This window comes from Enhydra lutris, unplaced genomic scaffold, assembly GCF_002288905.1.
Source record: "Enhydra lutris kenyoni isolate GAN:26980312 unplaced genomic scaffold, ASM228890v2 scaffoldscaffold90, whole genome shotgun sequence".
Classification (NCBI taxonomy): domain Eukaryota; kingdom Metazoa; phylum Chordata; class Mammalia; order Carnivora; family Mustelidae; genus Enhydra; species Enhydra lutris.
In genome coordinates, this window is record NW_019154174.1 from 1,444,349 (window position 1) to 1,461,912 (window position 17,564).

General features: G+C 41.1%; 1 protein-coding gene across 1 annotated transcript in view; it reads left to right on the forward strand.

The window, feature by feature from the left end:
* Positions 1 to 17,564, forward strand: part of LOC111162281 (ubiquitin specific peptidase 31) — a 59,694-nt gene that overhangs the window by 19,886 nt on the left and 22,244 nt on the right. Inside the window, exons 2-7 of the mRNA XM_022526580.1 lie at positions 6,359 to 6,496; positions 7,774 to 7,862; positions 7,954 to 8,046; positions 8,641 to 8,776; positions 11,024 to 11,168; positions 17,319 to 17,496. Of these exons, the coding sequence (XP_022382288.1) occupies positions 6,359 to 6,496; positions 7,774 to 7,862; positions 7,954 to 8,046; positions 8,641 to 8,776; positions 11,024 to 11,168; positions 17,319 to 17,496 (779 nt within the window). The remainder of the gene's footprint in view (positions 1 to 6,358; positions 6,497 to 7,773; positions 7,863 to 7,953; positions 8,047 to 8,640; positions 8,777 to 11,023; positions 11,169 to 17,318; positions 17,497 to 17,564) is intronic.

Sequence of the window (17,564 nt, forward strand, 5' to 3'; positions counted from 1 at the left end):
CACTGTTTATCCCTTATGTTTTAGTTAAGTATTCTTCATCAACTTAGTAGTTGTCCATAAAGTCAGATTCAAAAGATGAAACTTTTCTCAAGACAAGTGTTACTATTCTGTTCTTACCAATGCAGTACAGAAACCAAATTTCACTTTTAGATGCCATCTGTGAACTCAGCTGTTCACAATGCATCTTTCTCTTAAAATTTAAGTGCTCTTGTCCTCCCAAGTTCTCCTTCTTACCCAGAATCACTGGAAATAAATTCTGCATTTCTTCTGGCATAGAATCAAGGAAAGTGGGTAATAATTTGGTGAGTTTTGGCAAGCTACTTTTTCCCCGAAAGAATAGAATAACCCAGCTCCTGATCAAATCAATACCACCATGTCCATTCCCTGTAGGAGGAAATCAATAGCCATTGCTTTGTCGTCTTCTTCCTGGGATTGGGTCAAGAGTGTCTAGAGCCAGTTTCTGTCTTTTCGCTTGAGCCCAGGATTCTGCTGCTGCTGTACTAGGGTGCTATGGAAAGAAAACCTCATGTCTAATATTACCGTGCCAGTTGGATAGACTTCATTCTTTTTCTTTTCAGGGCCATGCTTCCAACCACCCCCCCCTTTTTTTCTTTTTTCTTCATAAGGGGAAAAAAGTTCTCTGTAGAGCTAGGCCTTAAGATTTTATTTGAAGGGTAAAGAGAAGTTTTATTATAAAATTCAAAAGCTTTATAGATTTGTTTGACTTCCACATTATTGTTAAGTAACTGCATGTTAAGGATCATCGGAAAATTGGAGTGATAGTGAAATTCATTTATAGTAGGATGTGTAGGATTTAAACCAATAGGTTAATCTTCCAAACAAATACCACACCCGCATTCTAGAAAATGGATATTTTAAGAAGGCTCATATTCTATTTTTCATTGAAGTGACAGATTTATTTTTTTATAATATCTTTTTTTAAAAGATTTTATTTATTTATTTGAGAGAGAGAGAAAGAGAGCATGAGAGGAGAGAGGTCAGCGGGAGAAGCAGACCCCTGCAGAGCAGGGAGCTTGATGTGGGACTCGATCCCAGGACTACAGGATCATGACCTGGGCTGAAGGCAGTTGCTTAACCAACTGAGCCACCCAGGTGCCCAGAAGTGACAGATGTAAATAATTTCTCAGATTGTAGCAATGCTCCTATTTATAGATGACATATTCCAGTGATAATTAACTTTTTTAAAAACTGCAAAAATACAGAGGGATTGATTTTAAGATATAAATAAGAATAAACTAAGGTTCAATTATGCAAAAAGTTATAAAAGGCAAACCAAAGCAATGTCAGATGAGGCCCAAAGTGGGGCGCCTGGATGGCTCAGTGGGTTAAGCCTCTGCCTTTGGCTCAGGTCATGATCTCAGGGTCCTGGTATTGAGCCCAGCATAGGGCTTTCTGCTCATCAGGGAGCCTCCTTCCCCCCTCTCTCTCTCTGCCTGCCTCTCTGCCTACTTGTGATCTCTGTTTATCAAGTAAATAAATAAAATCTTAAAAAAAAAAACGAAGCCCAAAGCAAAAGTCAAATCACTTGTTGGGACTCTAGGGGAAGAGGTTAGGGGAAGATTTGGGATGCTAGAAGTGTCATTGATGGCCAACTCAACTGCTTTGCTTTATAAACCAGAAAGCACAGGTTCCGTGAGTTACCTGAGATAACCAGTTTATGGTTTGTGGCAGAGCCAGAGACTGGGCCCCGGTTTCTTGATTCCCACTGTTTTTTCCTTCTTGACTCCCACTATTTTTCTTTCTTCTGTAACATGTGCTACAAAGTAATTACTAGATTATTCTATGTTTTGTCTTGTTTTGGTAAGAAGTAAAACAGATAGTCCCTTGGGTCTCTGCAGTGGGAAGAAGTCACCATTGTGAAGGAGGAAAAAGGGTCAGAAAAAGGAGCTTTTGTGTTTGTGTGTGTTCAGGGAGGTTTCCTGTAAAACGTCCTTCAGTTTGTGATGTAGTGATTTAGGGTGGGGTTGACCTGGAGCAGTTTCTGCCCTAGTTACGGGGGTTGTGGAAGTCCTATTGCCTGTTGAGTCGTGCCCAACAAAAATCTGGTCGAGCAGCCTCTGCACAGCACTTTGTACACAGGGACTGGGGAATAAGTGCTTAGCTGAGTTGAAGTGATAGTGGCAGGAATCATAAATCAGATTTGATGCAGTCCTGATAAAGAATTGTGTATTGTCTCCACGGTGACATTTGATGGATACTGTGCTTGAACTGTCTGCTGTGACACGTAACGAGGAGCTTGATTTCAGCTAACTCGTTTCTCAGGAACGTGTGCGTGGAGGGCTCCCCATCCCCGCTGGGAGTAAATACAAGAGAGGGTTCCTAGACCAGACACTTGCCGTGCTTCAGGCGGTTGGTGTGCCCTGTCTGTAGGCCAGGAGATTTGTCATTAGCCTTGCCACCCCTGAGACTGCCTCTTGGCAGCTGTCGTGTGGTTTTTCCCCAAAAGGAACAACCCAGAACAACTAACAAAAATGAAGGTTCCCTGCCTTCCTGTCTATAACTTCTGAATCTGTAACTATCTTTATGTCCTTCTCTCCTGTCTCTCCCACCTCCTGTTTAAGGCACTTCTCGACCTCTTTTCTGAATCCCCCCCTTGCCTCTCACTGAAGAATGCTCCTTCTGCAGGTGTCTCCCTTCCGTGAGCTCCTTCCCCTCAGCGTGCAAGTCCCTCTTCACCGGAAGCTCCCCACCAGGCGGAGCATCTCTCTTCCTTCCCTTCTTCTGTGACTGAGCCTCTTGCGGACGAAGGGTGGTGTTCTTGCAGTCATTCGATTTCCTTACTTTTCCTCTCTCTCACCCTCTCTGGTCAGTATCTGCTTCACTGAGACGGCGCTGTCTGTTCTTAACTTGCTGTTCCAGAGGACCGCCTCCGTGCCCGTCTTACCTGACTTTTCTGCCGTCATTTACCTCTCTGCTTCCTGAACTCTCTGGCTCTTCGGGCTTCTCTTATCAATTCTTTGGCTTCTTCATTGTGACTTATCCCTTCTGTGCCATCCTTTTTCAAGAATCTAGCTGCCTCCTTTTCTCATTATGTGTTTCCAGGGTTTTTTCCTCTGTGTTCATACGGTAAGAGAGTGCTGCTCTGATTTAACTTTCCAGCTCAGATTTCTTTCCTGAACCCCAGACTTCACCTCACTGGGGATCCTACAGGTCCCTCAGATTCAGCATGTTGAAATCTCTACTGTCCCTCAGTCACTTCCTCTGTTCCCGATTTCATTATCCATCTAAATCAGATACTAAAAACCTTGGTGTCATCCCTCATTTCTTCTTTGTATCCCTTAATATAGTATCACCATTACTTGTCACTTGTTTCTTTTCCTTCCTGAGTTGTCCACACTATCAGTGGTGCTGCTAGTGCTGATGGCTTTTATTGGTCTTTTTTTCTTTATGGGAAAAACTTCTCTTTCTTCTGTAGCTCACATTTTCCCACTGTCTACACCAAATGTCTCTGGCTTTGATTCTCCTAAATGAGTACATAAGGCCACAAGCCAGACTATTTCTAGATGAAGTACGGTGTCAGGTATAAACTGCTATAGGGAGATTAAGGAAGGTGAAACCCAAGGAAGAAAATCCTGGATTTGATGATTCAGGTGGTATCTGGCCGTGGAGGAAGTTTTGTAGCATAGTGAAGACTCCCCACACCATTTCTCCTTTGGTGTACCTTTGTCTGAGATAGCATTCAAGTGGTGTCCTTCTAGTCACTGAAACTTTGTTGTCAGGGTCCTTCTGCTCCTCTGCTCACTTTATCCAGTTAGTAGATTTTGCCAGTTGAGACCTCAGTGTTCTCTTACTTGTGTCCCTTTGATTTTTTTCCTCTTTGAATTTGAATCTTCGTCAATCATCTTTTTGTTATCATTCACATTTAATTGATCATCAGGTTATGATGGTTCATAATCCAGTTGTAAATCTGTCCCTTTTTTTTTTTTTTAAAGATCTTTTTTAAAGATCTATTTATTTATTTTAGAGAGCATAAGGGAGTGACTGGGTAGAGGAGCAGAGGAAGAAAATCTTCAAGCAGATTCTCTGCTGAGCGTGGAGTCTGATGCGGAGCTCGATCCCACTACGTGTGAGATCATGGGCTGAGGCAAAACCAAGACTGGAACTTAACCAACTAAGCCACCCAGGTGCCCCTTAATGTTTTATTTTTATGTGATCTTTAGATCTAATGTGAGACTCAGACCCACAACCCTGAGATCAAGAGTTACACACTTCACCAACTGAGCCAGCCAGGCACTCCCCTATTATCATCTTAAATGGAAAATTCAGTGGACAATTTTTAGTTCTTTGTCCTATTTTATCATTCTTTTTTTTTTTTTTTAAAGATTTTATTTATTTATTTGACAGAGAGAGATCACAAGCAGGCAGAGAGGCAGGCAGAGAGAGAGGAGGAAGCAGGCTCCCCGCTGAGCAGAGAGCCCGATGTGGGGCTTGATCCCAGGACCCTGAGATCATGACCTGAGCCGAAGGCAGCGGCCTAACCCACTGAGCCACCCAGGCGCCCCTATTTTATCATTCTTAACACCGTTGATCACTGTCTCCTTCATAACCCTCTTCTCTTGACTCTTGAGACTCTGTTCTCCTGCTTTTCTTTTCTTTCTTTCTTTCTTTTTTTTTTTTAAGATTTTATTTATTTTATCTGACAGAGATCACAAGTAGGCAGAGAGGCAGGCAGAGAGAGAGGGAGGAGGAAGCAGGCTCCCTGCCGAGCAGAGAGCCAGATGCGGGGCTCGATCATGACCCGAGCCGAAGGCAGAGGCTTTAACCCACTGAGCCATCCAGGCGCCCCTTCTTTCTTTTTTTTAAAATTTTGTTTATTTATTTGACAGAGATCACAAATAGGCAGAGAGGCAGGTGGGCGGGGCGGGGGGGGAAGCAGGCTCCCTTCTGAGCAGAGAGCCCCATGCAGTACTTGATCCCAGGACCCTGAGATCATGACCTGAGCTAAAGGCGGACTCTTAACCCACTGAGCCACCAGGCACCCCGTTCTCCTGCTTTTCTTACCATGTCTTTGGTGGTCTTTTCTTGGTCTCTTTTGAGGGCCCCCAAATATATTTGTCCTCTGGCTTGATCTCTCCTGGCCATGTCTGGGCAATCTCATCTATACTCATGATTTCGGCTACCACTCATCTGTTACTCCCAAATCTTTTTCCTCAGGGCACGCTCTTCCACTGAACCCCAGATCTGTATTCCTCATTTGTTTACCAGATACTTCCACTTGGAGGTTCCACAGAACTTTAAATGCAGTGGATTTGAAAAGGGAACTCATTGTCATCTTCCCCAGACTTCTTCCTTTTTCATTTTGCCTTGATGAAGGGCACCATCAGTTGCCCATAGCCCAGATATGACACCTTGGGGACATTAATGCCTCCCTTCTCACTGTCCCCATTCATTTGGTCACAAATTCTATTGAGTCTACTGCCTAAATTCCTAAATCTCTCAGGTCTGCTTTCATGTTTCTGTCCTCACTGCCTTAGCTTGGATCCTCAGTATTTTCTTGCCTCATCAACGCCTTTGTCTCCTCACTGCCCACAACTGCAGTTGTGTCTCCTTCTCCCTCCTACTTCCAAATCCCATACTCAGCTGAAATTTGAGTTCTTATTATATCTTACTTACATGTGAAATGTTGTGCATGCATTCTTACTTAACCACCACATTAACTCACCATTCTTTTACTTCGGAAGAGAGTCGGCCCAGGTCTCACAAATACAAGTGGTAGGAGAGAAATTTGAACCCAGGCTGTATGCTCCAGAGCCATGCATTTAATTAACCAGTTCATTGAGCACCTTTCACTGGCCACCCCTCTTTCCATATTGTAATCTTTGGAAGCATGTCATTGGTCAAGGTAGTTAAGGTCCAACTCCTGAGAGGAAACTATTGACATTAATTATTTGGAATTCTATGAGGAAGATTTATTTCTTCCCCTTTTTCATTTAATCATTTTTGTGTTGTAGATGTATTTATTTTATACTTGGGTTTATAATTCAGTACTATGTTACTTATTTAACCAGCTCTCATTTTTAAGATGTTCAAGTTATTACCAACTTTTTGCTATTATAAAGCCTGACGAACGAATATTTTCTTAGAAGTCTTGGCTTGCTGTTTTGTTGGTTTCTTTAGAGATATTCCTCAAAGTAGGATTGGTTCGGTAGGTGCATTTAAGTCTTCTATACATGTTTCTCGGGGTGGCTTTTACCTTAAGCATCTGTTTTTATGCTGCTGTCTTTCTAGGACGTGCTCTTAACACCCTTGAGATTTTGCATCCCTCTTTGGGATTATGAATAGTTCATCTTTAAAACCAGGAATTCAACTATTCATGCTGATTTATTTACCTGTGTAGAGTATTGTGTCAAAGAACGCACTGCAATATCGGGGAAATTCCCAGCATGACGCCCAGGAGTTTCTGCTGTGGCTTCTGGACCGAGTTCATGAAGACCTCAATCATGCTGTGAAGCAGAGTGGCCAGCCTTCTCTGAAGGTGAGGGTGCGCGCCCTGCTGGGGCAGCCAGGGAGCCGGAAGCAGGGGGCTAGGGGATGGTTTAGTGAATGGAGTGAATGTAGATTCTTCTCTCAGACCTCCACTGAGGAGTTGTTGCGGTTTGCATTTAGTTAATAATAGTGAAATCAACTAAGCCCTGGGTAAGTATAAAATTCAGGGGTACTTAGAGGATTTTCCTTGTGTTTACTGCTTGCTGGGAGCATAAGAAAGATGCTGTGTCTAAGGAACTTAGAGTCTAGGGAGGGAGGACATATTTGCGTGTGTGACTAGCTTTAGACTACAGTCAAGTGATTCCAGGTCACTAAGCTGTATTTAAAGCAGAAATTGCTTTCTTTTCCAGTGAGACACATAGACTTACAGATTACTGAAATGAATACACGCTCAAAAAGGAAATGAATGGATGTCTTTGCTATTACAATTGGATTTGAGTGTAGGAACTGAACCCCTAGAATATCCTACTAAGAAATAGTGATTCTTCCTCAGTTTTTATGCATGCAGCCTTAATATGATTGGTGAAATGATTTCTATAGTGGAAATAATAGACCAAAGAGTTGCTATTCGCTTGCCATTTTTAAAGGTTTTGATAATTCTGCACTGTAATTCAAAATTTCAGTCTGTGATTTTGGTAAGGTGTTAAGTAATTCTGATTCAAGGTCCCTCTGTGCCCATACACTCTGTACTGTCATAGGACCACGTGATTGTGGCTAGGTGTCCCACCAGACTGAGATGTACTCAAGGTCAGGCACTGTGTCTTATTTATCTTTGTGTCCTTGTGCCCTTTGCGGGGCTCTCTGTACATGCTAGCAGGTGTTCAGTGACTAACTGTCAGGTGGATGGACATGAAAAGGCCAATTAAATATGCAGTAGAGTGGCTGGGCACCAAATCGAGCAGCACAGCTGGCAGGGGCTCGAGCGGGTGGGCACCATGGTGGGGGTTATTTCCTGGAAGAGCCCAGAGGGAGACCTTCAGAGCTGGAGGGAGATGGGAGCACCCTATGGAAGGACTGCCGGGCTGCCTGTGTGGGGTGGAGAGACCAGCACAGGCACGGTCTGTGGAAGAGCCTATGACATGCATCCTCGTGACCCCCATCCTGGCCACTGCATTCTGATGCCTTCAGCACATTCTTTTCACTGGAACATCTGGACCTGATGCACAGCTTGTAGAGGAAGTCAGGACATTTGTGACTGTTTCAGGTTTATCTCCCATCAAAAACTGGTACTTCTAATGTGTGAAATTGTACTTGCCCTTTTTTTAGCCACCATCAGAGACTGATATGATGCCTGAGGGACCATCTTTTCCTGTCTGTAGCACTTTTGTACAAGAACTTTTTCAAGCCCAGTACAGGTATGAGCATATCAAATTGTCTCTTATGTGGTCTGCTTGACATAGCCCTAGATGATCTTACTCTGTGTGTCTCTCATTTTTGTCTCTGAAGATCTTCTTTGACATGTCCTCACTGTCAGAAGCAGAGCAACACCTTTGACCCTTTCCTCTGCATTTCTTTGCCAATTCCTCTACCCCACACAAGGTAAGAAGAGCAGGTTTAATAAAATTAAGACTGTACGTTCCTGTGTATTCCTTTCCTCTGTAGGCTCCTGTTTGGTCTCCTTACTTAGGTAACGAGATTAGTGATAAATTGAATACAGGCATTGTAAAAACCTCACAGAAGTCTGTAAATCCCAGTCTGAATTTACAAGGTGAGCAGGCACACGCGGCAAGCAAGTCTTTTTACAGTTCCCGTGGTTGTCGTTTGTTCAGTTGCTTGTCCACTGATAGTGTGGGGCAGGGGGAGGGTTGTGGAGTGTCTTCTAGATTTTCTAGAGACTATATGTTGCACTTTAAATTAGTTACTTTATTTGAACTGTTTTTTCAAAATTTCTGAGAGTTAGGCTTTGTAACATACAAAGCACAGAATCAAGTGTTGATATGTTACATTTTGTTTGACTGCCTTTTCCAAAGGTGTCTTGATTATTGTTTTCTGGTTCCACTTAACCCCTTTGGCTTCCAAATAAAGGTGTAGGTTAGCTTCAGTTTTGTGTTAATTTCAGATCAGGTTTGTTTTGCTTCTGTATTTTAGTTGAAATAAATGCCTAATGAGAAGATCTGACTTTGATCTGCACAGGCCTCTCTATGTTACCGTAGTGTATCAGGGGAAATGTTCTCACTGCATGAGGATTGGTGTGGCCGTGCCTCTGTCTGGGACTGTCGCCAGGCTTCGGGAAGCAGTGTCTATGGAAACAAAGATCCCCACTGATCAGGTAATAAGCCTGCTCAGGCCGATTACACATGAGCCATAAAAGTGTTGCTTTCTGTTCTGGAATTTTCTAATAGTCCTCTGCCAAGTATGGTTAGATAGAAATGCAAAACCAGTTGTGTCTGTGTTGAGGAAAGAAAAATCAAGACCCAAAGAAGGAAAATATATATGAAAACTTTTCATGCTTCATTTAATTATACATATATTTTTAAAAGGAAAGCTGTGACTTGACACCAAGACCTTCTTTTAGCTTTGTTTATAAAGCATAATTACTCAGCCTTTCTTAAACTATCCTTATGGATGCTTATGTGGGCAATTGAAAGAGCATCCCTATGCTATTTGAAGGTCAGAGAGGCTTGGAAAACTCCACTAGTGGCTCTTGAAAATCCCTTTCCATTATGGTGATAAGGATGGATATCTTCTTGCTGGTGTAGTACATACAGATGCTCCATATGGTTCGCTTCCTGCTTAAAGCTGGGTCAGAGACTCACGTCATTTAGATGCGAGAAAGGAACGTTGTGCCCCTTCTGCCTTCTTTTGGGGGGGGGGGTGTAAATTTTTGATAAGTAGTTATATTTAAGTTGACCCAAAATACTTTTGGCTTGTTTGTGACTTGACATTTTTGCATACAGTTTTTACTCAATTCATTATTACGATTTTATTTAGAAAAACATTTCTGATTTTAGATTTACTAAGGAAAGATGATCCTGTGGTAGAATAACTTTTCCCTAGATAGCTTCTGGAAGCTGCTGTGTAATCACGTGATTAATAAAGGTGTTTTGTACTTTGGCCTCATGTGGCTTCATTTGGGAAGTTCCAGTAAAACAAATACAACCAAATACAGTAAAACAAATACGACCAATAACAGCAAATATCTCATATTTTCATAGGCCAAGTACTGGCGTGTTGATAAAATGTTCATATTCTTCCTTACTTTCAAGTGCTTTTTGATTCTTTTTTCCCTTCAGGATGAGGGGAAAGACTGAAAGAGGGAGGCAGGCTGAGGTGTGTGTTTCTGGGCAGATCTGGTTGTATCTTTAAAGCTTCAGTGCTCTCTGGCTCTTTTTGCATGTGGTTTAAATGGCTGATAGAATTACAAGTTTGTTTTTGACGTTAGCTTGCTGGAGAAAGTAAATTATCTTGCATGTTCACCTGCAGAAAAACAATGTGGTTATTAAACTCATCAGAAGAAAAATACGCTAGGGGTATTTTTCTTGGACTATTTGTGGAATGTGCCACCAGCCTCTTTAACCTCACAGACTCGTAGTATGTTTGTGTTAGCAGAGGGGATTTTAGGGCTCCCTTCCAAGCCCCTCATTTGAAGGAGGCCCAGAGAAACCATGTGACTTGTTCAAGAGCATAGGGCTGGTTGGTGGCAGGCTGGGACTGGAGCCTCTTCATGCCCAGCCCAGTGCTTTTTCTCTAGACAGTGCTGCTGAGTGTGTAGTGAGCATCTAAATGTTTCCATTGTGTTCCCCCCCCCTTTTTTTTAATTGTGAAAACTCAACCATTTCAGAAACAGGACTTAGAAAGTAGAAGTATCTTGTCCTAAGTATCTTAGAACTCAGAGTTACTGACTCTAATACTGTGTTGTATATTCACCCCTATTTTTTCCTGTGCATATACTACATTTGTTATTTTATAAAGAATGGAATCATTTACACAAATTATTCTTTATGTCACTTCTTATTTAACTAGGAGATCTTCCCATGTTAGTGCACGTATGTGCGGCTCATTCTTTGTAATTACAGTAGGACTGTGTAATATACTTAACTAGTTCCTGGTTTGGGTTGATTTCATTTTTTTTTTCCTTTTACAAAATCTGTGGTTGTATGACATTTTTAACCTGAAACAAAGAAAAGTTATTGAGGTAGGAGAAAGTCTCGGAATTAGATGTGGTCTCTGCTTGTCTTGTTGACAAGTCTCCCACCTCTCTTCAGTTTCTCCCCCTTGTGAGACAAGGGGCTTATACTTTATCATTTCCTGGGGACTCTTCTTCACAAAAACTTAGAGGAACTCTGGATTCCGTGACATAGCATTCTGAAATGAGGGTATGTTACACGTTTACAGAGGATATCGTGCTTCTATGATTCTCTCACTGAAGGCAAACAGTGTGGGCCCTGTGACATGTTTCAGTCCCTCTCACGTCCCCACAAGCCCTGACAGACTGGAGAAGCTCATGGTAGAATCGGGAGATCAATTCGTATTGACTTTCCAGTTACCCAACTGTTTACATTTTTCCCATTTTTAGATTGTGTTAACGGAAATGTACTATGATGGGTTCCATCGTTCCTTTTGTGACACAGACGACCTGGAAACAGTCCATGAAAGCGACTGCATTTTTGCCTTTGAGACTCCAGAAATATTTAGGCCTGAAGGAATTCTCAGTCAAAGAGGTAAATGAGCATCTTTTCCATAAGGGTTTTCAGGTTTCACAACTGTCTACCCTTTGAGATGTCTGTTCTATAATGGCATACTTTTTTTAACTGTGGTAAAATACCCATAACTTATTTTTATGATGGTATAAATTTTATGGTAGCATTTCTCTGGAACAAGGCAGTTCTCACTGTTTTAGGCAAAGATATTTCCTTAGTTTCTAATCTTTTCTGCCTGCACTTGGAGCAGTCCCTATCTGAGTCTCAGAAATGACTGAATCCTCCCTCCTTTTTGGTTAAGTGGCTTCTTAGCATCTTACGACAGCATTTGGGAAGATGTATGATGCCATAGCTGCTTTTTTTTTTTTTTTTTTTTTTTGCCTTTTGTTACCTGCTCCGATGCTTAATTTCTAAATTCTAACTCGGTTATAAGATGTTTGCTTAATACCTTGCTTTTAAGAAATTTGCATCAATAAGAAGCAAAAGAAAGTCTAGCTCTGGACAGTGCTGTTCCTTTTCCTGTGGTTTGGAACTTAGCCTGTCTCTCTACTGTGGTTGGAGGATTTGGGGGCTATTTCTGATTTTGAAAGTTGCTAGGCAACTCGAACTTTGTTCCTGGCCTTAGTGTTCTTCATGGTTCTGGGGCTTCTGTTCTTTTCCTTTACTTTATTCCAGTGATTATTAAAGCATGAAAGGCACCTGGGAACTGGTTAGAAATGCAGATTCCCGGAACCTACTGCAGACCTACTGAACGAGAAGCCCTGGGGCTGGGGCCCAGCCTGCGGTTTTTCACAGGTGATTCCAGTGCACGCCAAAGTGGGAGAATGGCTGAACTGAGAACCTAGTCTGCGCAGTGTCTTTCTCCTGCCATGTTTTTTAGAACTGAACCTCCCCGCTCATCTCCTTTTCCTCTGCTTCCATCCCTGACTTCTAACTCTTCCTCGGAATCTCTGCTTAGAAGTCCTGCATCGTCTTAACATCAGCATTTCTTAGACTGTATCCTCCTGCATTTCTTCTCTGGAATCATGGTATCACCATCCTTCTTTTCACCCAAGGTGGATCCGAGCACTTCTTCCTCAAAATTCACATAGAAATGATTAAACACTATGCCGTTTTCTTCCTCATCCTCTTGCCACTGGTATGGCTCAGACCTATCTCAGCTGGGCTTTTCTAGTAACTTCTCTACTAACTGTCTTTACCCCTCGACTTTCTTCTGTTAATTATTTTTTCATGGTGCCACCAGACTTTTTTGGATATACGTTTCTGATCATATTATATGCTTATTGACTTGCCAGTGTTTCCCTTTTGAGATTAAATCTGAACACCTTGGAAGAATTCATGGTTGGTCCTTGCCTTTCTTTCTAGCCTCTTTATTATATTCCATCTCCTTCATGTACCCTATCTAGGTTACTCTGTATTTTTGGAATATGTCATGTACTTTTATACTTTCTTTCTGTTGAGAATTCATTTCTCTAGATCCTTTATCAGCTCTTACTTTATCTCCCCTACACGTGCCTCCCTGCAATCCACTCATCTCACCCAGTCCTAAGCAACCACGCTATTCTACTCTGATCTCTGTAGATTTCCCTAGTTTAGACGTTCATGTGAACAGAAACATATAACGTGGCCTTTTGGGACTTGCTTCTTTCACTTAGCATAGTGTTTCAGGGTTCATCCATATTGTAGCATGTATCAGTCCTTCAGTCCTTTTTATCACTGAAGAGTATTCCATTGTATGTATATGCCACATTTTGTTGATCCATTTATCTGTTGATGGACATTTGGGTTGTTTCCACATTATGAAATAGTGCTGTTATGACCATTCATGTACAAATATTTGTTTGAATACCTGTTTTCAGTTTTTTGGGGGGATACACACATCCATACACACACCCCTAGGAGTGGAAACACTGGATCATGGTAATTCTGTGTTTAACCTTCTGAGGAATTGTCAGACTGTTTTTTTCAACAGGTGAATCATTTTTCATCCCACCAATATATGAGGGTCATAATTTATCTACATTCTTGCCAACATTTATTATTTTCCATCTTTTTGATTATAGCCATCCTAGTGGGTGTGAAGTGGTGTGTTAATGTGTTTGTATTTGCATGATAAATGATGTTGATCATGTTTTCATGTGCTTTGGACATTGGTTTACCTTCTTTAGAAAAATGTCTATTCAGATTTTTAAATGGGGTTGTTAGTTTATTTTTGTTATTGAGTTGTAGGAGTTCTTTATATATGCTGGATGCTATATATAAATATATATATGCTGGATGCTAGACCCTTATCAGATATATGACTTCCAGGTATTTTCTCCCATTCTATAGATTGCCTTTTCACTTTCCTGATAGTGTCTTTTGATGCACAAAAGTTCTTAGTTTTGATGAAGTCTAATGTTTTCTTTTTTTGTGGCTTATGCTTTTTGTTGCTTATCTAAGATTCCATTCTTAAATCCAGGACCATGAAGTTTACCCCTGTGTTTACTTCTAGGAATTTTAGCTCTTACACTTAGATCTTTGCACCCTTTTGAGTTTTAGCTCTTACATTTTAGCTCTTACATTTAGATCTTTGTACCCTTTTGAGTTATTTTTTGTATGTGGTTTGTGGTGGGTATTCAGCTGCATTCTTCTGTTGTATGTAAACAGTAATCCTAGCACCATTTGTCAGAGATACTATTCTTTCCACATTGAATGATCTTGGTGTCCTTGTTGAATGTCCTTATTTTGGTTCCACCTTTCCTTCATCACCTATTTCCAGAGGTGCCTCGAGTTTCTGAACCTTTTGGTAATTCTGTACATTGGGTTGGTCAACTTTCTCTGCTGCCAGTCTAGGATTCCATTATCTCTGGTATACCCATATTTACATTATTATTTTCTAGGTAGTCTTTTGTTTCAGTTTTAATTTTTCTTTGACCTGACAGCTTCTTTTTATTTGCAAGTGGCATTTTCATGTGTGTGCTTTGCTCAAGTTGTTTTCTACTTTTAATTACATTACAGTAAAAGAATACTCAGTTATCACCTTTTCCAGAAAGCTTTTCCTCACCACTCACCCCCTCCCCCCGAGCCCCTCCTCCCAAGCTGGCTGACTTCCTCCTCCTCCTTGCTCTAGTCACATCTTCTGCTAATCTCTGACACCAGCACGTTGTATGCAGATGATCTTTTTTCTCCTCTGTCCTTCCACTGCACTATGAAATTCTTTGCAGTTGGGGCTGTGTTTTGTTTTCTCTTTCTGTACCCAGCAGTTCAGTATAGTTCCTCATGCATAACAAGAGCCCAGTTAAAGTTTGTTAACTGAAGATTTGCTAAAATCCCCTTTCACACCCTCATTGCTAAGGGTTAACCCTAAGTTTCTGTTTTTAAGTGAATTTGGTGAGGTCCAAGGTTATCATCTACTAACCAGAGAGTGCCTCTGTTGGAAGACCAGACCACTTACTGAGTATGTGTTAGCCTCTGTTAAAGCCTTGTAAATAACTTATTTGAGACGTATGAATCTGCTGCCTTCCTGCTTTGCAAATAAGAGTGCGAAGTCTTGGGGAGGTTGAGTAACCCCCAGTAGTGCATCTGCTAGTAAGTGGGGGCGCTTCTTGAACACAGCTTGATTTCCGTGCAGTTGAGTGCTGCCCCTCATCTCATTAGGGACCCTCATCACTTTAGCACACGCCTGCCTTCTGCAAGGAGCTGGGAAATGAGATAATTCATTGTCTCAAATTCAGACTTGTTTTTATTTTCTCATATCAAAGTTTAAAATGACTATAAAGTGAAATCTGTTCTTCCTTTTGTGATTTCTTTTTGGTGTTTAAGCTTAAAAAGTCTTCCTCTCTCTAATAGCTTGATGAAGATTCTATTTTTTCTTACTTCTAATTTCTGTTTACTTTTTTTTTTTAAACTCTAATTCACCTGGAATTTATTTCGATTAACCACACACTGGTCCTTTTAAATTGCTGTAATACTAATGTCCCTTAATAGGTTTGGCAGGTCTCATATTGCTGGATATTTAGGTTGTTGCTAAAATGCCGCCATGAATGCTTTTGTATAGCCACTTTTTTAGTCTCCTTTTGGTGGCGGGTTTGTTTGTGTGTTTGTGCATGTGGCGGTTGTGGTGGTGGTGGTCGAGGGCTTTCCTTCCCCTTTCCTTTTTTTAAAAAAGATTTTTGTTTAAGAGAGAGTGAGAGAGACCACGGGGAATGGGGAGAGGCAGAGGGAGTGGGAGAAGCAGACTCTCTCCTGATCAGGGAGCCTGACGTGGGGCTTGATCCCAGGACCCTGAGATCATGACCTGAGCTTCAGGCAGATATTTAACTGAGTGAGCCACTGAGGCAACCCGGAGGGCTTTCTTTTTTTTTTTTTGTAGGTTTCCTTAGGCTGTACTTCCAGAGGATTAAAGACAGGAACAACTAATTTTATTTTTTTATTGAGGTATAATTGACATATAACATGTTAGTTTCAGAGGGTACAATATAATGATTCAGTGTTTGTATATAGTGCAAAATGATCATTACAGGAAGTCTAGTTAACACCCATCTCCATATAGTTAACAATAGTTTCTTATTATGATGAGAACTTTTAAGATCTACTTTCTTAGCAACTTTCAGATATACAGTACAGTATTAACTGTAGTCACCATGCTGTACATTACATCCCATTACTTATTTATTTTATAGCTGGAAGTTTGTACCTTTTGATCCCCTTTCACTGAATTTGCCTGACATCACCTCACCCTCTGCAACCACTAATCCGTTCTCTGTATATGTGAGCTTGGTTTTGTTGATACTGTCTTATATTCCACATATAATGAGATCATATGGTATTTCTCTTTCTCTGACTTCTTTCATTTAGCATAATGCTCTTAATGTCCATCCATGTTATTGCAAATGGCAAGAGTTCCTTCTTTTTTATGGCTGAGTAGTATTCCATGAACATGAACCATTGTTTAATCAAGCACTTGAGTTTCTGCTAAGTACAGGGCATTGTACTAGGTGCTGAGTTGCTGAGTGGCTCTGATAGCTCTATTTCACCTGATTTTCAGCGACCTGTATCATGCCCATCAGTCATATATTTTTGTTCACTTAAATGTAGGTCCATCTAGTGTGGTTGATTGTATTAAAGTTTCCGTGTCTTATAATGGCTGTGGATCTGGTAAAGATGGTTTATCTTCTGTTTCTCATAACTCTGGCTCTTTAATTAGGGAGAAGAAACTGCAGTTAGAATATTGAAGTTCATTCCACATTTACTAGTCTTAAATTTTTTTTTTCCAGTTTATTTGGTTGCTGGTTGCATAGTCTTACCTTAAATTTGTCTTGGCGGATCATCTCTGCAAACTTGCTCTTCTAAAACTGTATCCAGTATTTGCTCAAGTGAAGAGGGCTTTTTGTTGTTGTTGTTGAAGATTTTATTTATTTGAGAGAGAGAGTGCATGAGCAGGGGAAGGAGCAGAGGAAGAGAGAGAGACTCCTCAAGCAGATTCCCCACCAAGTATGGAGCCTGGTATGGGGCTCGATCCGAGGACGCTGAGATCATTACCTGAGCTGAAATCAAGAGTCAGATGCTCAGCTGACTGAACCACCCAGGTGACCTCAAGTGAAGAGTTTTAAATTTCAGTTTTCAAGATACATAAAGCTAGTTTAAAGGAAATGTAGATACTTACATTATTTTAATGGTGGGGCGCCTGGGTGGCTCAGTTGGTTAAGCCTCTGACTTTTGATTTCAGCTCAGATTCTTTTTTTTTTTTTTAAAGATTTTATTTATTTATTTGACAGAGAGATCACAAGCAGGCAGAGAGAGAGGAGGAAGCAGGCTCCCCTAGACAGCAGAGAGCCCGATGCGGGGCTCGATCCCAGGACTCTGAGATCATGACCTGAGCCGAAGGCAGCAGCCTAACCCACTGAGCCACCCAGGCACCCCTCAGCTCAGATTCTTGATCTCAGGGTTGTGAGTTCAAGCCCCACTTGGGCTCCACGCTGGATATAGAGCCTACTTAAAAAAAAGAAAGTGAAAAAGAAAAAATTATTTTAATGGCTAGAGAAGTTATCTCAAAGTAGAGCATTGTTTTTTTTATTGTAGTTTAAATTACATAATGCAGTTTCTTAATTTCTCTTTTGCATGAATTTCTTTGTAATGAATAAAAGGAATTTTGAATTGATAATGTTCTTTTTTATTTTATTTTTCCAGGAATCCACTTAAACAACAATCTAAACCACTTGAAATTTGGCTTGGATCATCGACTATCTTCTCCTACACAGGCAGCAGCAAAGCAAGGGAAAACAGACTTGCCCCCAACAAGAGCAGGAAACGACAAGATTGTTCTGTTAGTGTGTAACCGAGCATGCACTGGGCAGCAAGGGAAAAGGTAAAAACTGGCTCATAATAAGTGCTGAAACTTTAAAAGTTCAGTATTTAAGGATGAAAAACCCTTTT